The 22,055-nt window shown below is 41.1% G+C and overlaps 1 protein-coding gene across 3 annotated transcripts in view; it reads right to left on the bottom strand.

Moving 5' to 3' along the window:
• AQP9 (aquaporin 9) overlaps positions 1-21,382 on the bottom strand; it is a 41,925-nt gene extending 20,543 nt beyond the window's left edge. The window contains exon 1 of one of the 3 annotated variants that reach the window (XR_003210532.2): positions 19,403-20,051. Coding sequence is in view for 1 of the 3 variants with exons in the window: in XM_025883993.2 (XP_025739778.1) it covers positions 19,403-19,513 (111 nt within the window). In the remaining 2 variants the exon portion in view is untranslated. Of the gene's footprint in view, positions 1-19,402; positions 20,052-21,363 lie in introns of those variants that run through there. The other 2 variants (XM_025883995.2, XM_025883993.2) reach the window with 2 other exon arrangements.
• Positions 21,383-22,055: the final 673 nt, after the last annotated feature.

Below are 22,055 nucleotides of genomic sequence, written 5' to 3'. Positions count from 1 at the left end.
TCTGCAAATAAAACCACCTTCTACTTGACTCAGCACCTGTAAGTTGCCTTGAAGATCGGTGGCAATTTAGAATATCACATAAACATTGTGTCCCAGTTACCCAGCACTACGTAACTACCCCCCAAACTTAGTGGCTTAAAATGATAACATTTATTTTGCTTGCGAATCTGGAATTTGGGCAAGGCTGGGCAGGGCATCTCATCTCTGCTCCATTTGGTATCAAATGTGATGGTTCAAAGTTGGAGGATTAGAATGATCTGAAGGCTAACACATTCATGTGTTTAGTGGTTGATACTGACTGTCAGCTGATGCCTTGGCTGGAGTGCTGGCCAAAGCACCCACAAATGGCCTCTCCATGTGGCCTGGCTTCTTCACAACCCCATGGATTGGTTCCAAGGAGTCTTGGAACTCTGGAGTCTCCAGAGCCTGTGGTCTCAAACCCAGCACAATGCTCTCTCCTCAGCCTCAACGCTACACTGGTCCTGAACTCAATGGCAAACATACTTGGTCTGATAGATATAGGCATTTTCCCTACAACATCCTAAATAGGTGTTCATCTGGTCTGTGTTGGATTACTGTGAGACATAGGGAGCTCATTACCACATCGGGCAGCTTGTTCTATATATTTTTTATTGTTCCAGTGCCTAGGGTGTCTTTCCTTACATGAAGTTGGAATCCTCTCTCCTGTAATTTCTGTCTGTTAGCTCTAGGCCCATTCTCGGGACCATAAAGCATAAGCCTCTTCCACATGCCAGGCCTTCCAATAAATGGAGGGAGTGTGAAGTCCTCTCTGAGTTCTCTTTCCTGGATGCCTGTCCCTTCATCTTTGATTCCTGGTGAGTTTCACCCGGTCAAGCTCTGGGTTGTCAGCATCCCCTTTAAAACACAGAACCCAGAAATGGACACAATCCTCCCATATTCGTGCATGGCATTACTACGGGGTAAGTCATCCTGTACCTTCTGCTCATTGCTTCTATTGCCATCTAGTGGGGTACTCAGGTACAGGATGTACTTAAACTGTACAAATCTATGCCCGGTTTTCCCAATTTTATAAGGTACTCAAGATCCTGTATGAAACGTCTTTGTCTCTGTAACAGCATCTAGTATATTGGAGGGAACTAAATAACGGGATTCTAGGTGCTATTTCTAGGTATGACAGCCGGTGTCTGTGTAAATGACACTTCTCAGTATCAGCTTGATCACCTATTAAAAGATACTAATGATATCAGACAGGCTTGTTTCGTAGGATAGTTTAGTAAAGGTTCAAATGGGATAACAATAATGAAAGCACTATTTAAACAACAAAGGGCAATGGCAAGTGCAGGATATTGTTGCTTTTAGTATAAACTCAAAAGGAAACCCCCAATTTAGGGTGAATAAGTTAAGACAAAGGGACTCATGAACTTAACTGCTGACTCACTGAGTGGCAATAAAAATAGGGAGCAAACCACATCTGTGACAGATACTAGAAATAGTTGCGGTTTCATTCCTAGTCATAGGATCAAAATTTGCAGAAGAGGGGAAGTGGGAAGCTGACAGGAGCTTCAGGGTGTTTTGCCTACACGTGATTCCTCTCCAAAGCTGGGTCCTTTCATAGTTGGTGAGATTTTAATGCTTTTGGTGGGAAAGCCACACTAGGAAAGAGGAGAGGGCAAATACTGTTGTTCTTCTCAGGCGCCATGCATGGTAGGAACGGGAGAAAGAATTTCCGTGGAAAAGCGAGAAGGACATTTGAAAGGCAGAATTCCTACGAAAGACTGACTGGCTGACTAGTCATTCTCATTCACCCAGGGCAAACATTCTGGAATCATTTGGTATTCCTTCCTCTTCTCTCCCTTTGCCACCCATAGCCAGCTATTCCCAAATCTTTGGAGGCTTTTTCTGCAGCCCCCAACCAGCATCCCCACCCCCAGGGTCTCCCCACTCAGTGACCATGCCAGAGGGAGCACGACTCATCACACTGCTCCCCCTACCATTACTCGGGAAATGGCAGCACAAGCCCCTCCCCCTGGTACTCAGGGCTCTCCAGGGTCTTGCCTCGTGACCCCATCCACTTTATGCCCAGTATTCTCCAGCATAAATCTGCATCAGCTGCCCTGGCATCCCAGTCACTTTGAGTTGTCTGAGCTCACGAGACTCATTCCCACCCTGCACACCAGCTCATGCTCTATCTTCTAGCAGTACGTCCCTTCTCTGTCTGTCCCTTTCTGCAACCAAACTCAATGTATTCTTGACACTGACCTAAAATCCTGCCTTTTCTGTGGGGCTTTCCTTTGACAACTTAAGCCCTCAGAGACCTCTTCTGCTTCTTCTGCTACGTCTTTACAATAGCATTTCGTTACATAACACCTTGCCTCGGGTCACCCTACCAAGACTGTAATGTCCACCGCAGCAGCTCATGCTTCTTTATATTCCATGCTCAAACAATATCTGATGGAATATATTAAAATATCTAAACAGGGGCACCTGGGTGGCTCAGTCATTAAGCGTCTGCCTTCAGCTCGGGTCATGATCCCAGGGTCCTGGAATCGAGGCCCGCATCGGGCTCTCTGCTGGGCGGGGAAGCCTGCTTCTCCCTCTCCCACTCCCCCTGCTTGTGTTCCCTCTCTCGCTGTCTTTCTCTGTCAAATAAATAAAAAATAAGATCTTAAAATATCTAAACATAAGCAGGGGGGGGGGAAACCCTGTGTAAATTTCTTTTCAATAGAAACGGGATAGGATGTGAGAAATGGGAGGTGTAATTTCTAAGAAATCTCAGCTGGGCTGCTGGGAAGTTCCCAGTTGAACCATGACCGCTATGACAAGCTGATTACTGGACACAGTATAAAACCTAAAGAGGTAAAGTGATTATCACAAACAAATGCTGGGTTGGGGAGAATCATAAGCCCACAAATTTTATTTCATTTGACCGTTCTCAAATCCCCTGGGTATCTATTACCTCCTTTAAAGTGCAAACTAAGATGTTCTTAACCCTGTACACAGTGTATAATAGACACTGAACAAGTATCTGTTTAGTCAATATGTAAAAACTGAGCCCTTTGGGAAAGCAGTAGTTAACAGAGGCCAAGGATTCTTTAGAAAATGTTTGCAAATGCCTGCAACGTGAGGCCAGGGACCACCAGGGGACCTTGTGATTATTGCAAGGGGTCTGCAATTCTCTGTGCTCATCAGACATTGTCCAAAGAAGGAAAGGATAACATGTCCTGTATAGTACATGTCTTCCACAGTTCAGCGTTCTCAGAATTAGTGGATACTGAAAGAACAGTTGAAAGGGCTTCTTGGCCAGTACTGTCATGGACTTTGGAGCTAAGGCTGCATGACATGTTTAGTGTCTGTACTTATCTGTTTAGGGCAGTATGGGTAAAGAAATACAAACACCAGGGATGCTCTCTGTGCCCGGTCCCAGGCGAAGTGCTTTCCCTGTATCACTTCATCCTACCAATGCCCGCGCACCCCGGGAGAGGAGGACAGCATCACTATCTCTGCTTCATGGATGAGCAAATGGAGGCTGAGAAGCCGAACAAGTTCTCCAGGGTTACATAATAAAAACAAAGGAGACAGAACCTGGATTTGATCCCAGGTCTGTCTTACTCGGAGGCCTGTGCTTTAACCATTACACACTGGATGGAGTGAGAGGTCATCCAAGACAACCAACAGCCCCAAGAATTCATGGCAATATTCAGGGGGACCAGCGAGGTCCCACGGAATGTGGGGTCAGGCCACCAGCTTTCCCATCTGCACGCTACAAGGGCTGTCCGGGAGTGTTGAAGGACTTGGGAGACCCAAGAGCTGTCAGTTACCCATCTACCCATCTACCCTACCCGCACTGTAAACCAGATGCATCGGGCTGCGGAGAAAGGACTGAAGATGAAGCTCGTTTGGGAATCTTCTTGTAGTTCTGGGATTTTGCGCCAAGACAAAGTGCATTTTCTGGTGACGACACATGTGGTCACTCTGGTTCAGAAAAATACCCAGCACTTGTGCTTTCTCACCAAAGCTTCCAATGACCTAGGGAAACATCCTCTTTAGCCCCATTTGCCTTCTTTCTCAGAGGTCAGTGAGACAGGCTGGTGATGCAGCACAGCTTTTTGGTTTACGCAAGACCGATTTCACTGAGTAGTATTTGCTTGCCTCCTAGCTCCCCCTGCACAGACGGCTTCCACTAGATGACTGAGCAATCACCAGGAGAATACTACACCAGAAAGCCCATCAGACCCTTTCCTCTTGTTCTTTTTGGCTCGCTCCTTTTCTCAGAGTGTCTCCCAACTCTGTGGTCAGCAGCAGCCGGCACACTCATGCCCCTAATGATGACCAAACCTGCCTGGCCCTGGAAGCGACTGGGCTGAGATAATCGTGGGGTGGGCCTTTTCTGCACAGATGAACCACACTCACGAGTCAAACAGACTTCCGGCAGCACCAGCCAGTGTTTGGGGACTTCCTAGCACTCATATCTGTTCCCAACACCAAGACCCGAGAAGCCAAGCGTTTCCCCCACTCCCGCTTGTCCCTTTAACCAGAGCCAAAGAAGTAACTAAAGTGGCCACTGAGAATAAAATGCCCCAGTAGCTTCCAAGCTCACTTGGCTAGTACTTATTTATTACCCTTCTCCTGAAAACTTTTCTAGGAAATTATTATGCTTTAATCCAGTAGTGCCAGTCTGGGGCATGGTTGCTAGGGGTCACATGGGCAGCAACAATGGGACCCAAGAATGTGAGTCATATATGGCTGTTGACCTTGTACGTTGCTGCTGGTCTTCTTAGAAATAGGTAAGCAGTGTATTTTAAATGAAAAATATCCTTCAGTAGAAAATTTGTCATTCAATGTAAATGCTCACCAGACAGAAGTCAGCATTAAGAGAGTATATCTGGGGCAACATTTGTATTTTAAATAAACTGATTTGTTTTGGGTTTAAATAAACTGATTTGTTGGGGCGCCTGGGTGGCTCAGTTGGTTGAGCGGCTGCCTTCGGCTCCGGTCATGATCCCGGGGTCCTGGGATTGAGCCCCACGTCAGGCTCCTTCCTCGGCGGGGAGCCTGCTTCTCCCTCTGCCTGCCACTCCCCTGCTTGTGCTCTCTCTCTCTCTCTCTCTCTCTGTCAAATAAATAAATAAAATCTTTAAAAATAAATAAATAAATAAACTGATTTGTTTACACACACACACACATACATACACACACACATTACAAACACTGTCTTTTAGTCGGCATAATAACTTGAGGGGGAGGAAAACTCTGCTGTTTTCATCCAAAGAAACCTTGAGATAAGTAATTTGCCGGAGGACATACAGCTAGTGAAAAGATCTTTTGGAACCTAAAATTAACATTTGGGTCCAAAGGTTGTGTTTTTTTTTCACTTAAACTAAACTGCCCTCAACTGTGCCTAAGCCAAATAAGTAGTTTGTCCAGATTTGTGCTTTATGAGTCTGTCTTTCAAAAAGCAAAATTGGAGGAAACTAAGATCCTCAATTCTACAAGTAGCCCTAATTGGAATTTGGCATTCATCCAGCCATTCCTTCCGCTCTTCATTTATTCCTCCATATATAGGTACATTCAAATATTCTCAGTGACATGCATGATGCCCAGGGGTAGCAGGGATGCAAAAAAAATCAGACCCAGGTCCTTTTGAGAGCTCACAGACTGGTAGGAAAAGTATGGATGAAGGGTGGTACTGTTATTTAATATTGTAGGCTTGTCATTAAAAAAAAAATGCCTTAAGCATTTATGCCTAGGGAAAGTGTACATGAAGACGTGATTTTGTAATTTTGCCTTACTAACTAGATGATGGTTATTTTGACATTTAAGTCTCCCCAAATTCTTGAATCATCTGACATAATACTATTAAATCAGATATATTAATATATGCACATGACAGATTGGCTTCATGAGAAACTTGATTAAAATTACATGAGATCAAGATTTCTCTTCTGATACTTCCTGAAATAAAAATGGTTTTCTCACGGGGCAACTGGGTGGCTCAGTCAGTTAAGCATTTACCTTTGGCTCAGGTGGTGATCCCAGGGTCCTGGGATTGAGCTCTATGTTGGGTTCCCTGCTCAGCAGGAAGTCTGTCTCTTCCTCTGCCCCTCTTGCTGCTCCTGCTCTCTCTCTCTCAAATAAATAAATAAAATCTTTAAAAAAAATGGTTTTCACACTATTGCCTCAATCAGTTTTGCCAGGTGTTAGAACAGGAAAAGAAAAGGACAACAATCTCGCATGCAGGAATTAGATTTCCCATAGCCAAGCCTTTTATAAACAGATGATATTGAACAGAAGGCTTAGACCTTCACAGTCTCTCCATTTTCCCTATTCTGGTGAGCATATTTTGTCTGTGTAGAATGCAGTTAAGGACACCTTAGAGCAGAGTCACAAACTGGTGGTCCATGGCTGAAGACAGCTTATGAGTGGGATGGATTGACTCAGAAATATGTTTGTTTGGCCTACACCGTGCTTTTTTAAAATTATTATTATTTTAGAAACTGTTGCCAGTATTTAAAAAGAGAAAAATTGCATAGAACTTTTGATTTCTGACCATTTTTAGAAAACTTGAAAATCTGATAAAAACCCACCCAATTCCTACTTGGCCACAGTGGAGAGAGCCTGGGCGGCAGATGCATCCTAAGACAGGACATACATTGTCCACTTCACTCATATACATGACCTGCCTCGTGTCAATGAGTTTTGGGGCTACCGACTCCCATCTGAAGTCCTGGGAAGAGTTTTGGTGCCAGTGACTTGTTGGCCCCACAGATGGCATGGTGATAACATCTCTGGGATGAGAGGTAGCCCAGCCTCTCAGTTCCTGGAGGGAGAATCTGTGGCAACCTTCAAATAAAGGACTGACCACGGGCATGACTTCATCTAAGGTGGCAGTGATAGCGAGACCAAAAACCCAGTCCCCTTTCTTGAGGCAGGAGTCACTTTGGGGTTTTGCCAGAGGTTCCCCTACTCCTACAAACATCTTGCTTTTTGTAACGGGGGAGGAAGGAGAACAAATGCCAATCTGCCAGCATAGTCTCGGCAAACCTTGGCCCTCCAGCCCAGGCTGTAGGTATATGTTACCAGAAGCCCCACATCCTACCTCTCATATATCTACTCAGTTGATGTGACTCTAGCCATTGGAAGACATAAGGGTAATAGTCACAACAACAACTAATGTTTATTGAGTGCTTTTTACAAGCTAAGCACTTTCCATACATTAGCCCATTGGTCCGCACAACAGCCCCGTGCGTCAGGTCCTCTTACTTCCTCCATTTCACAAATAAGGGAATGAAGTTTTTAGGGAGGCTAAGAGAATTTCTCACGCTCACATGGGTGGTCAACGATGGGGCCCCAGTTTGACTACACATAATTCTGACCCCTGGATAGGTGAATACAGCATGTATACAGTGTGGTTAACACTGTCACGTACATTACCTGCCAACATTTAATCTGCATTTCAAAAGTGGAAGACTGGAAAGAGACAACCCAGAAACAGACTCTTAACTCTAGAGAACAAACTGATGGTTACCAGAGAGGAGGCGGGTGGGGGAATGGGTGACATAGGTGAGGGGGATTAAGGAGTGCGCTTTTGATTAAGACCCAGTATTGTGCAGAAGTGTTGAATCACTGTATTGTGCACCTGAAACTCATGTTGCACTGTATGTTAACTAACTGGAATTAAAATAAAGACTTAAAAAGTGGAACACTGGACAATTCGACAAAATTCATACAGATAGTAAGTGGCAGAATCTGAACCAGGAGCCAGGTTTTTGGATTCCTAGTTCTGTGTTCCTCTTCTGACAACCGCTACTGTTTCGGTGGGTCTGCTTGTTCCCTTTATTAGGGCAGAAAGCATATTTATGTATGGCTTTCCAGTCAGTTAGTTTTCCAATTGGAAAATAAAATTTTCTCAGTCATAACAAAATAGTCACAAAAAAACCCCAAGATTGAAACTTGGACATTTTGGTTAAAAATAAAGTATTTGGTGGCACGCAGCCTGAGAAAATATCAGGATAAGATCAATCACCACTCAAGAACCAGCTGTACTTGCAAAAAGATGATGTTAGAGCAGGCTCATAAAAACAGAGGAATCCGAGGTTTGAGAACCAGGTGAATGGGCAGATGGCCAACCTCAGATCTCTCTGAGTAGAAAAAAGTACCAAGAACAAAATTAGGCCTCAGAAATATAAGGTGATTAAACACCATTGTTTCTCACAAGCTAAAAAGAATAATGCTCTTCTCTTCTGACCGACATCAGGCATTCACATCCCTCAACTCATCCAAATAATGCTAGCTTGGACAAGAACTTGATCATGATCCCAGCGCCAGAATAAGGAACTAATTAAGCATTTATTTATTATTTATTAAGCATTATTTATTTATTATTAAGGTGTCAGTGTTCATATTAGGATAACCATGGTCTGATTATGCTGAATGTGGATGGGGGTTGCTCAAGACAGCTCTCCCTTTACTTAGAGTGGTCTAACAATGTTAAGTACACCTTGGATCACTTTCACTTTGAAAGAACCCTGGAGACAGAGGAATTCTGGGGCCGATTAGTTTCTTAGATTCATTCTAGGCCCTGCAATTCCCAAAGTATGTTCCATAGATCATCAGTTCCACGAGATGCTCCTCAAAAAAAGGGATTTGTGCAGCAGCTGTGTTAATCTTCTCTGTGTCATTCCAGTTTTTCTCCGAAGAAGACATACAGATGGCCAACAGACACATGAAAACATGCTCAACATCACTCATCAACAGGGAAATAAAAATCAAAACCACAATGAGATATCACCTTATACCTTTCAGAATGGCTAAAATTAAAAACACAAGAAATAACAAGTATTGGCGAGGATGTGGAGAAGTAGGAACCCTTGTGTGCTGTTGGTGGGAATGCAAGCTAGTGCAGCCACTGTGGAAAACAGTATGGAAACAGTATCCCCCCAAAATTAAAAATAGAGCTACCATATAATCCAGTAATCATATTACCAGGTATTTACTCAAAGAATATGAAAACACTAATTCGAGAGGATATATGCACCCCTGTGTTTATTGCAGCATAATTTACAATGGTCAAGTTATAGGAGCAGCCTAGTGTCTAATGATAGATGAATGGATAAAGAATTTGCTTTGCTTTGTGGGTTCAGTGGGCTTAGCAATCCTACCTCAGACATGAAATAAGGTGCCCACTAGATGTACGGAGTAGCCTTCGTTGTTGGGCTGTTTTAGCATTTCAATCAGATCTATCAGTTACCTCACTTTTATGAGGATTCTCTTCCTCATGGTCCCTCACTTTATGTGATATCTTCATCACAAGGCTGATGAGTAAAGAGGGGCCAACTTCTGCTCTCATTTCTATGTTCTCCTTTCTTGTCAAGTAATGGGAACATGTTGCAATGGGCTTTGTCACTAAAGAAAAACCAACCAAACCCACTTTGGAAAGCAGAAAACAAAAGTACTTCCTCTTTGAAAGTCAATGAAAGTGGCAAGTTTTCTGAGTCAAAATTCAAATTCAGGGATCAAAAGCAGAGTTCTGTTTGGCAGAATTGTTTGGATTTAGGTATCTGTAGCCTTCAGATCAGTGATCCAGAATGGACTTTTCTCCCCAAGTCCTTTGGAACTCTGAACTTTTCCGGGCTAGTCTGGCCCTTCGTGTTCAGGGCTATTAAGGGGAAATCTATAGGAAAGTCCTTCAGCTGATCCTGACTCAGGCTCTAAGGACGTGAAGAGAACCAGCTTCATTTGGAGAAAGCATGGGATTTCTTAATCATTCATGGTCACAAGTCCCATGTGGAAGAAAGGGAGCCAAGAGCCATTCTTTTGGGAGAGTGCTCTTCAACAGGGCATGCACATTCGTCAATCTTCCTTTTCCAGTTTTCCACTTCACAATAATTTCTGGTTGGTGATATACCTGGGCAACCTAGCCGAAGCAAATGCAAACCTGCTGTAGAAGAATGACTCCACAACTCAGGCCATATAGAATTCCCACAGAGAAAAACAAACCTTCCTGAAGAGTTCACAATACAAATTTACAAAACACTAAAGGAAATGATCCTTCATCAATGAGACTTAGTAGGTAAAATAAGCAGGATTATTAGCTCCCCCAAAACTTAAGATGACAGAACAATCATAAAATAGCATAAATATATTAGACTTTAGTGAGTTAAAGAGATGAAAAAAATAAACACCTAAGAAAAGAAAAACAATTTTTAAAAAGAACCAAATAGAACTCCTGGAAATGAAAACATAGGAATGAAACTAAAAACTTAATGAGTGTGTTAAACAAAAGATTAGATACAATGGAGTAAGGAATTAGTGAACTGGAAGACAGGTTTGAGACAATTACATAAAATTCATCATGGAGAGATTAAGAGATACAGATAGGAGAGAATGGCTAGAGACATAAAGAAAAAAAGTGAAAGAGTCAGGCATATATGCACATATAATAGGAATTCTAAAAGGAGAAAATAAACTGGGGAAAAGGCAAAGTAATAAAGTTGAGAATTTTCCAGAATTGGTAAAAATTGTTTATCTTTAAATTCCAATAAACAATGAATCTTGAGCACTACGAATAAAATAAAATAACCCTTAGTCATATTGTAGTGAAATTTCAGGGGAAGAGAAAGAGAAACTCTTTTTGTTGTTGTTGTTGCTGCTATAAACATCAGGGTGCAGGTACCCCTTAGGATCACTACATATGTATCCTCGGGGTAATTGGGTGATGGGCATTAAGGAGGCCATGTGATGTGATGAGCACTGGCTGTTACATGCAACTGATGAATTACTGAACTCTACTTCTGAAACTAATGATAAATTATATGTCGGGTAATTGAATTTAAATTAGGAAAAAGAATGGAGAATCTAAATTAGACATAAATTTTAGAGAAATCTTCTTGTACACACCTCTCTCTCTTTCTCCCTTCCTCCCCTCTTTCTCGCCCTCTCTTTTTTTCAGTGCATATGCTAAGTAATCCTCAAGGAATAGGTAATCCTTACTTTATGCAAAGTGTTTCACAACGCAGAATACTAACCACTATACGATCACGGCATGCAAAGTGTTTCAGAAAATATAAAAAGAGGGAAAGAACTTCATTTCATGACATTAATATAATCTCAGTGATAAAACTGGATGAAGGACAACATAACATAAAGAAATTATAGTTCAAATCCTTAATAAAACATTGCAAACTAAATGCTGCATGATTAATAGGAATTCATCTGAGGAATGTAAGGAGGATTTAATGCTAAAAATATTTGTCAGTGTAATTTTCTTTATCAACAGATAAAAGAGAAACCCATATGCTTATCTCAATAAATATGGAAGAGATATTTTTAAAATTCAACAATCATCCCTAATGAAAGTTTTAGTAAATTAGGAGCAGACAGGAACTTCCTTACTCAAATCAAGAATGTCTACCAAAAGCCTACAGGAACTATCACACTTAATGGTAAAACATGAGGAGCAGATTCTTTAAAGTTGGGAATAAAACAAGAATACTACAACTATAACTTCTAGTAACCTTGTACTAGAGAGGTTTTAACCATGGTAATAAGAAGAAATTAAATATTTAAGGTCAAGAAAGGAAGAAAAGTTCTCATATTCTCAGAAAAAAATATCAAAAATATCTAAAAAAATATTATCTATACCAGTCCAGTCCAACAGAACTCCACATCCACGCTGTCCAGTGTAGCCAGAAGTCATACATATGGGTTTTAAGCACTCAAGCTGGGACTAGTAAGATTGAAGAAAACAAATTTTATTTTATTTAAATTTAATTTTAATTTAAGTAGCCACATATGGCTAGTGGCTATCATATTTGACAGACCTGATCTATACAGAATATCCAAGATAATCCATAAATTTACTTGTGTTATAAGACAGTTACCGAGTTTGCTGAATACAAGATCAACATACACACAAATCAATGTTGCTCCAAAACCCTAGTAGTCACCAATTAGAAAATATAATTTGTTTTAGAAAATATAATTTTAAAATGTACCATTCACAACAGTACTAACAACCACAATATATCAAACAAAAGAGATATATGACTAATATCAAGTAAATTATAAAACTTAAAAATAAGTTTAGAAAGCAGACCTATGAAGAAAGAGCTACATCATGTTCATGGATATAAGATTCAATATTTTAAAGATGCCATTTCTATCCAGAATAATACATAAATTTAATGCAATTCCAGTCAAAATGTCTACAGGGTGTTTATGGAACTTGATAAACTGATCCTAAAATTCATGTAAGAATAAAGGGCTAAAAATAGCCAAGACAATATGGGAAAAATAAGGAAGAAAAACACCAGATAACAAAAAATAATTTAGAAAGTAATTATAACAAAAATATATGGCATTGGTGCTGGTTTGGACAGAGAAATCGAAAGAACTAAATCAAGTCTAGGCCTACAACCACATTTATATATGAACTGATATATGATCTCTATCTAACTGGTATTTGATGTCATCACAAGAAATAGAAGTAGAACAGACTGTCACAAATGTTACTGGAACAATTGGCTGTCCTACCAGATAAAGAGCACCTACTCTACATCATATACCAAAATAAATTCTAATTATTTAAAGACTTAAATATCAAAACTAAGACATTAAACTATGTAATAAGAAAACACAAAATATCTCTAATGTCTGGATTTTAAAAATACCAATACTCTATTATAATCAATAGGACAAAATTAAAATGCAGAGGATATGAGCAGGCAATTTACAGAAGAGGAAATCTAAAGGTTAGTAAACATGAAAAGATGGTCAACTGCACGAGGAATTCATTGCAAATATTAGTGAAATTCTATTTCTTATATGTCAAATGGGCAAAAATCTAAAAGTTGAATAATATCAAGGGTCAGGGAGTACATGGAAAATGGAAACTCACAGGTTGCTGATGGTACTGTAAATTTAAAACCACTTTGGAGAGCAATTTTGCAATATGCATGAAGTTGAAGATGCCCTTGGGCCACCAAACCCACTTCTAAGTGTATACTCAGAAGAAATTCTGGAACACACGGACAAGGAGACGTGTACAAAGATGTTCATTGTTGCAGTGGTGCTCCTAGTGACAAACTGCAAACCACCCCAATGGTTTACAAGGGGAGTGGAAACATAAAGCCACTGCACTACAAGACTATAATGAATTACCCACATCTACATGGCTCTAAACAGAGCAGTCTCAGGAAGTGTACTTGGGGAAAAATCTCAAACTGTAGAAGGTATACAAACTAGGAAGCCACGTACGTACATCTTTAAAGCATACAAAACAGTAACATATATCGTTTGGGGCAACAGTAGTAAAAGCTCAAAAGCGTATGTGAGAATAACTCCAGCACGGTGAAGGAAAAGCAGGGATTTGACTCTGATCCCAAATCCGCCACACACTCGCCAGTGGGCAAGTCGCTTGATCGTAGTAAGCCTTCATTTTCTCATCTGTAAAATATGAAGAATTGCCTTACCTCGTGAGATGTTTCCAGAATTAAAGAGTGTCTGGGTATACTGTACGCTCAATAAATGTTAACCCCTTTCGTTGTCTTTTGTCCTCATCACATAGCCATACTTGAAGGGAAAGGACCTCCTGCTTTGGGCCCCCTCACACCCTCACACCTGCTGAAGGCACAGGGCAAGAGCCCACACAGATCCTGCCATGTTTATTTAACTCTTCCCCATGTTCATAGTTAGAAGCTGGCACTTTCTTAAAGTAACAGAACCCCCCAGGACAGAAGTACAAATCCATGAGAAGCTGAGAACTAAACATAAATCATAAGTAAATCTTAAGAATCAAGTAGGACTGACTGTGCAAGTTCTCTCTGATGTCCTACTGTGGTGGAAAAAGCATTTGACAGAATTCTGTGAGCATGCGGGTCTCTGTTTCCTCATCTGAAAGACACAGGGGGTGGACGACAGAGGCCACTTCATTCCCAAGCCAGTGCATGAGAGCCTGAGGACAGAGATTCTTCCACACCGCTCCCGCAAACACGCCATTTGTGGCCAGAACCTGCCAGGCACTGCTGACAGCAGAGGCTTCTGTCCTATCAGCTGTGGGTAGACCGATGGCTCTAGCTCAGTGGGACCCTCATCCTGGACATCCCGGCTTGGAGTGGGGCAGGTCTTTGCAAAGCAATAAGCCAGACCAAGCAAGGAGGAATCAGAGAAAGGGCAAGTGATTGTTGAGTCAGAAAGCAAGAGAGAGGAGTTATGGTGTCTATGGCCACTGGCCTGTCGGTCTTTTGCTCTAAGCCACAGGGTGGTCTCAAGGAGAACCCAGAAAACAGAAGCACTAGAAGAAACACAGTGCAATGCATGGTCAATGTGTTCATTAGGCACATGAAGATATGACTGAATCACCTCAGAACCCTCGTGTTACAAGAGGTTTGAGTGTGTTTGTAGGTACTGAAGTGGTCCATAAACTTTACGCTATTAGATCTTCTATAAAGTTTCCATGCCATGATCGTGTTTGTTCTATATTATCATCTTTTGACACCTTTAGTGTCTAATGTATTTTACACTATAAAATTAGTAAGGTTCTCTTGGGCTTTCCCAGGAAAGGAGTTAACTCTCATCAAACAATGGTACATTAGGAATAACTACAGTCAAATATAAAGCCCAGTTCTTGCATTCATAGGCTGGGTGACCTTGGGTGAACCTCTTAATTATGTTACACCTGTTTCTCCATCTGGCAAAATGGAGTTGATCTTTCTCTCTCCCTCCCTCCCCCGCTTCCAGGAAAGATATAAATATAAAAATAAACAAGAACCTATATGAGATTTGCAACAACATGGATGGATCTAGAGAGTATGATGCTAAGCAAAATAAGTCAGAGAAAGACAAACACTACGTGATTTCACTTATATGTGGAATTTAGGGAGGAAAACAAAGAAAAAAAGAGACAAATGGAAAAAACAGACTCCTAACTCTAGAGAACAGACCGATGGTTACCAGAGGGGCGGTGGGGGGTGGGTGGGTGACATAGGTGAAGGGGATTAAGAGCACACTTGTCATGATGAACATTGAGTAATGTACAGAATAGTTGAGTCGCTATACGGTACACCTGAAACCAATATAACACTGTATATTAATGATACTGGAATTTAAAAAAGAGAATCTATATGAGAAAGCATTCTATGCCTCTTGGAGGGAAGCACAGTGGAAACCAAGGGCAAGTGCATGCTTAAGGCAGGGCATGTGGGCTCCACACTGATTTAAAGGACACATGATTGCATCAGCCCATGCCTCGGCTTTCCCATCAATAAGAAGGGCCAGCAGCATCTATCTCAGAGCTGTCCTACTAGTACCTGGGAATTCTAAATATGCAGCAGTCCCAAATGTCCTGAATTATGACCTGCAAAGCACTTGTTTTAAGAACTAGCTTATTTTAAGAATTTTCCCATTTTACTTAAATGCTAATTGTATATTCTTAAGTTTCAAAAGCTCTCCAATCTGGAATAGACCCACTCCAAGATCTGAGCACACTTTGTAATAATAATTTTAAGGCCCCAAAATTTCTATAGTCAGCATATCTGAGATCTCCTCAAGACAGAATGACAAACTCAGTGACTCTGGCAAGGTGGGAAGTATGGTCATGAAGTCTTGGAGGAAGGCAAGAGCAGATATGGAAAACACAGTGGAGTCCGACATTTCTCATGTACCACCCATCCCACTTCCTCTCTCCCTCCTGCACTGCCTATTCCCCTATGCCCTCCATATCCTGTGTCCCAGGTCTCTGCTCATCCTATTTCCCTTCAGGGCACAGATCAAGGCTATAGCAAGTATTTACATTTTTTCATTCTTAGAGATGCCAAAAGGTAGATCTCTAATGTGTAAGCTTGGCAGAGTGAGACAAGAATTTAGAATCTTTCCCAATACACAAGTAGATGATTACCCACTCATAAATCCAGCCCTGGAAGGATGCCCTTCCACCGCAGGAGGAAATATGGTGGCTTGCTCACCTCAGCATCTTCAATAGGATGAACTGTATCAAAGAATCACACCTCTATAGAATAGTGAGGAGTGAATATTTATTACAAGAAATGACTAGAGATTCTGGGAAGTACAGCCCCCAAAAGACATTTTAATTGAACAAAACTTTATGGGGGTCCCAGTTATGCACGTGCAGAGTTCCGTGGCAGATGTTGGGGGAAGGGAGCCGGCAAGATGTCCAGAAGGAGACAAAGCAGCTATTTTCAAATACTACAAAGACTTCCACGTGAAAGAGGGGAAGGGGAGAGAACTGGGAAAGGGAGCCGGCATTTAATGAGTGTTTCTTACGTCAACAACTTTCTAAGCAGTGGGTATGTAATGTGCAGCTTGAAATCCCCAGGCCACGAGCCATGGGCAGGGGGCTGAGCAGTCCCCTGTGTTCCACCTTCCCCTCATAACTGTTGGCTCCTGCTGAGACGTCCTTTCTGCTTCAGAAGGCTTTGGGGTACAACTCATGGTCTGGTCTCATTAGGTGCCCATCAGCTAAACTCACATGCCCACAAGCAAAGGAGAGCTCTTTCATGGTTCCAAGCTATGGAGATGTTAAAGTAGAGGGAGTCTGATTTACTATCTATCAAGGACATTGGGGAAGGAATTCCATCAATAGGTGGGAAGTGTTGGCTCTAGAATTAGAAAGAATCCCAGTTCCATACTTTCCTGGTTTGGGCCAGTTACTTTGTCTCTTTGAGCCCTCATTTCTCCAACTGTTTATGAGTGTTAACAAAGCCTTTCTAGTGCAGCTATTGTAGGATTAAACAGATATATATATAAAGAAGCTAACATATGGTAGGTACTTAATACATGCTCTCTCCCTTCCTTTGCAGCTTAATGCTTCAAAACCTCTTCTATGTATTAGGGAGCACACATTACAAACCCTCTCCCGGGCCCTAGCAAAGGCAAAAAGGCCTACTTGTCCCTTGACTACAAGCCTAAATTAGAGCTAGCTTAACTGCTTATAACTTAATCATTGTTGTTTTTAGTTGTAGTTTACAGAGACTTTTTCACGGACTTTAATGCTCATGGTTAAGTGGATGTCATCAGTCATTTACACCATGGTGTCAATGAGTTTAAGACGCTTCTCCTAAGAGCAAGTTTTGAGAGGAGGAGGGAAAATGGCACCAGACTCCCAACATCTGGGGGAAAAAACAAATTTGAAGGCCTGATGAGTCCTGTATGTCCTTTGCCATCTTTTTTATGTTCCCTTTTGCCCCTGCCTTATCAACATGCAAAGCTTTTTGCTATACAAAGCAACACAAAATGCATGTTTTCTAATTAAGCAGAAACCATTACTTTGGCTGATAGTTGAGCAAAACCACGAAGATTAATTGGTTAAAAAATACTGTGTGCAAAAGCGTCTTGTTTATATACCCCCCAAGCCTCAATAAAAAGATTATAATCACAATTATGGATTCCATCAGAGGTTGCTTTAAAAAGAAAAATTAATTAATTAATTAATTAATTTTTTAAAAAAGTAAATGTACAATGTAGATGGAAATGAAACATTTAGGCAGTTATTGGCTTTCACCAGAAGATACAAAGTTTTATTTTCAACATAAAATAGAAGATATTTCTTTAGCTCCCACCTTGAATACTAGATGAAGACATGCAACTAGTTGTATGAATAGAATGGTGAATGGCGGAAAGCAACTTTTATTTACTCAACACAGAGGGGATGGAGTTATGAAACAGCTTCTCATTAAGAAAGGAGGTTTTAGCTTTTTCAGTTGCAAAACGGATGTTTAGTTCACTTCCTCCTCTGTGTTTTCTGCAGAGCACTGTGGATTGTAACTGAATTTGCTTACTTCTCTGTACCACAGGTCACCATAGAGCTGAATTGAGTCTGTGGTGACATCCACTCTCCTCACTGGGACCAAACTGTAAAGAACATCACCCCAGAGTTCTTGTCTCGCTGAGGGTGATTTTCCAGTAAACACTGAGTAAGATCAGAAGAATCATGGGCTTTTATTTACTCTCTTTTCCTTCAAACGACCCACCCCATCTGCATTCCTAACTCAAGTGAGTGAGGACAGTCAAGAAGGAGTTGTCCATATGCCTTGAAAAGACTTGAGTGGATCCAGTAAAAAGAGGCTCTCAGAGACCAGGAAACTTAACGACTCCCTCTCAATTTACACTAGGTTCAAATTTCTGAGTTCACATTTGTTTCTTGATCTTGGCTTATTCACCTAAATTATGTATTTATACAAAGCAAAGAACTTTTTTTTGAGATATAGCTGACATAACATTACAATAGCTTCAGGTATACAATATAATGATTCAATATTTGTATATATTGCAAAATGATCACCACAGTAAGTCTAGTTAACATTTATCACCACATAGTTACACATTTCTTTCTCCTGATAACAAGCTTTAAAGATCTATTCTCTTAGTAACTTTCAAATATGCAATACAGTGTTAACTAACTGTAGTCTCCATGCTATACACTACCAGAGAAATTTTAAAGTACAAAATTTATGGACAATTCTCTATAACTTTAAGAAAAATGAAATTACTAATACCTGAAGTAGGGAATCTTTGAGCAGATTTATTTATTTTTTTAGAGCAAGTTAAAGTCAGTAGTTGTTGCATATGAGAATAATCAAACATTTCATTTTCTGCTCACAAATGATCTTGCTCCAGCTAAAAACTCAGCATCCAAAGAATACTACAATGTGCAATAGGATGAGAGCCTAGAGCCCATGCCACTTAAGTAAACTGTCCAGTTTTTCATTAATAGCTGTGCAATTCCCTGGCCAAGATCCTTGAATGGTTCTTATAATCAGTCCTTCCTTTAGATAGATGATAGATAGATAGATAGATAGATAGATAGATAGATAGATAGATAGATAGAAGGTTCTTGTAACTGTCTCATTAAAGACCTTTAGAGATTAGCTTAAGGTAAATAGAGGGGGGAAAATCACGCAAAACCAAAGCTGGATGGTTGCAGAATACATATTTCTACCTCGCGAAATTTCTAACTTACTAAGTCAAGTGATCTGACAACATAAGCCTTGCCAAGCATTTGTACTACTGAGTTGTTTCTTGCCGTTCATATTTATTGACTACCGATCCTTATTTCAAGGGGCGAGTCACTTCAATGTTTGTGGGAAACGAACATGGTATACATCAGTTAATCAATGAGAAAAATTTCTAACAGCTGACTTTAATCAAAGCCAGCTCAGAGTCTGAGTAAATCTCTGAAATGAAGTAGTTTATTCCCCTTCTCCCACCCCCATCAACTCTTGAGAATAAATGAAATGAGTAAATGGAAACCTAACCTGTGGTCAATAAATAGCCAAACAACATGGAAGTAACGTGATGTTTCCTGGAAGAGATGAATCTGGTAACAAACTTAAGGAAAACAAAACTATCCGCCACCAGCTACATAGAAAGAGAGGCATAACTGGGTCAGAATTCAGGAAATACTTACGATCATTATATAGGTGCCCAAGAACTCAGAGATTGTTTCTTTAGCTAAGCTGCTCTTCAAGGCCAGCTTCTGCTTGAAGCTTTTCCTCTTTCGCCCCTTACCAGGCTGCATTGTGGGGCTTCTCCAAGGACCAGTCTCTCCACCAGTACCTGCTTCTTCTGGCTCCTACTTCACTTGCACGTGAAAATGGAAGTTTTGACAACTGCTCAGATTCCTGGAGATGTCTAGTGAGATTCTCTGACTGTACAAACGCTGTCCCAATTACAGCCCGTGACTTAATCCTCTTCTGGTGAAATTGTCATCCCCTGTTCACTGTTGTTTATCTGACTTCGTGAGTTAGAGTCTGAAATACCCAAAACGATCCTTTTTGTGCCTGATAGATTAATCATTACCTTTATTCTCAAGGTATTTTTTTTCCTCTGTTGGTTTTTTGTTTTTTGTTTTTTGTTTTTCCCAAGAGATGAGAAAAGAGATGTTGTGCTGGTTGTGTTGCCAAACCACAGCGATGGGCTCCAGTCCAGAAGAGATTTGCATGTTACACAATTGCAGGCTTCTGATTTTTTTTTCCCCCTATTCAGAAGTGGGTGGTTGGGGTGTAGTTTGGGATTATCAAATCAGGTATACATACATCCAGTGTAAACATTCTCTTCTGAAGGAACTTTTCATGCACGTTGGAGAATATGGAGAAAATACAGATGTGTTGTTCTGCAAGATTAATCACTCTTGTTTTCTTCCAATATCATCTCAGTGATTTAATGACACCTCCCTAAGGGTGGTAAAAACAATTGCATCCATTCTAGAGATGGAGAAATTAACATACAAAGAGACCATTGCAAGTTTCACACTGCAAGACTTTAGGACAGGATGGATCTCCTCCTTGGTTACTGTAGCTGGGCTTCATTTACTGAGGACAAACTGGGATCCAAGAATCAGAATGATGGAGAAAGCAACTTGTTGACTTTCTTCTGAAGGATTCCAGAAACTTGAAAACCAAGTTTCTCCCCTTCATTTTCCATGAAATATTTAAGCAAAACACATAGAAAATAAACAATAGTGGCTTGAAACTCTACACTGCTTGAATATCAAAGAGACACCCCAGGTAAACAAGAAAGGGATTAAATACACTGAAACAAGGCTTCTAGGTTATACCATTTAAGTTTGATGAATTAATGTCCTTGCAGGCAACAGGCTGTTTAGGACTAGCATTCTGTCATGTCAAGTATTCAAGCCTTACTTCTCAAAACTAGTTTGTCTGAAGAGATAGAATCCAGCAGTTGTTTCTGAATACCAAGGCAGTTTCATAGAATTAGTACCCACGCTCTGTGCTTCCTCCCAATCCTCCCACAGAGAAGCCAGTTCTGTTTCAGGCCTTCCCCTCCCTTTGCAGGAGGCCTACCGTCATTTCTAGCTGAGGAGGCAGGCAGGCAGGGAGGAAGGAGAGGTCTGGAGAAAACAGCTGTTGAGAGTCTAAGTACAGAAGGAGATACCTAACTAGGGGTGAAATACAGAGTTTAGGCCTAAAAAAATTACAACTTGCCAGAGGGCATACCATCCCAGAGCCAGGACAAGAATGTAGCATTTTTGGCTTTAACTCTTGGTTAAGTTATCATGGATACCATTGTCTAGAAGGATTACTGATGACTACCCTATTCCCAAGTCCCAGTGGATGGACCAGAGAAACAGGACTTTATTGCTGTGACTATAACTAACACTACACAAGGGTGTTCTTTGGTCTCTTCATTCACTCATCTCACAAATATTTATGGCATACTCATTATGTGCCAAGCACTGCACTTAGCAAAGCACACAGAGTTCTTGCCCTTTACAGAGCTTAGAGTCTAGTGAGGGAGATAGGCATAGGGAAATAATCACACACACAGAAATATGAAATCACAACTGAGATGTATGCTATAAAGATGGAAGACATATTTCTATGAGCAAATAAAAGAGGGGGATTTCACCTCAACAGAGAGATCTCAGATGGCTTCTCCAGGGAAATCATGTCCCAGCTGAGATCAGAAGGAAGTGTAGGGTTTAACTGCACGAAGTGGGGAAGGAAGTGCATGTACAATGGCCTTGGGGAGTGGGGGTGGGAACAGTATGATACCTGTTCAAGAACAAAAGAAACCTACTGCCTGACTCCCAGAGACAGTGAAGGAACACAATGCAAAATGAACCCGGAGCCATGGGTGGGAGTCAGACCACACAGACTGAGCCTATAAATCACATTCAGGGCTAAAAGCAATGGTAAGTTGCATAGGTGGTTTAAGTGAGAACACAACACTACCAAATTTGAGTTAAAAAAAATCATCCTGGCTGTGAGATGGAAAGGAGATTGGAAGGGGCCTAAAGTAGGCATAGTAAACCCACTGGGGGATATTACAGAATTCCAGAACTGGGGGGCTTTGACAATGGAGAGAAGAACTTTAGATCTTAAAACTGGAAGAACTTGGAAGCGTGGCTATGGAAGGTGAGGAGAGGGACTCAGCAGAGCTGATTCCTGGGAAAGGACGTGCTAAGTACTGGGAGAGACTACACCCAAAGAGGACCAGGACTGCTGTGGCAGATGGTGATGTCTGTGTGTGCAGATTACGCCTCAGGGGCTTTCTGGTGCTTCGGAGAAAAGATAGTTGAGTAGGAAGAGATACGGTTC

The sequence above is a fragment of the Callorhinus ursinus genome, unplaced genomic scaffold (genome assembly GCF_003265705.2).
Source record: "Callorhinus ursinus isolate GAN/ISIS: 27379988/994484 unplaced genomic scaffold, GSC_fseal_2.0 scaffold25, whole genome shotgun sequence".
Classification (NCBI taxonomy): Eukaryota; Metazoa; Chordata; class Mammalia; order Carnivora; family Otariidae; genus Callorhinus; species Callorhinus ursinus.
The sequence above is the reverse complement of the archived record's forward strand: the minus strand, read 5'-3'. Positions and strand labels throughout refer to the sequence as shown.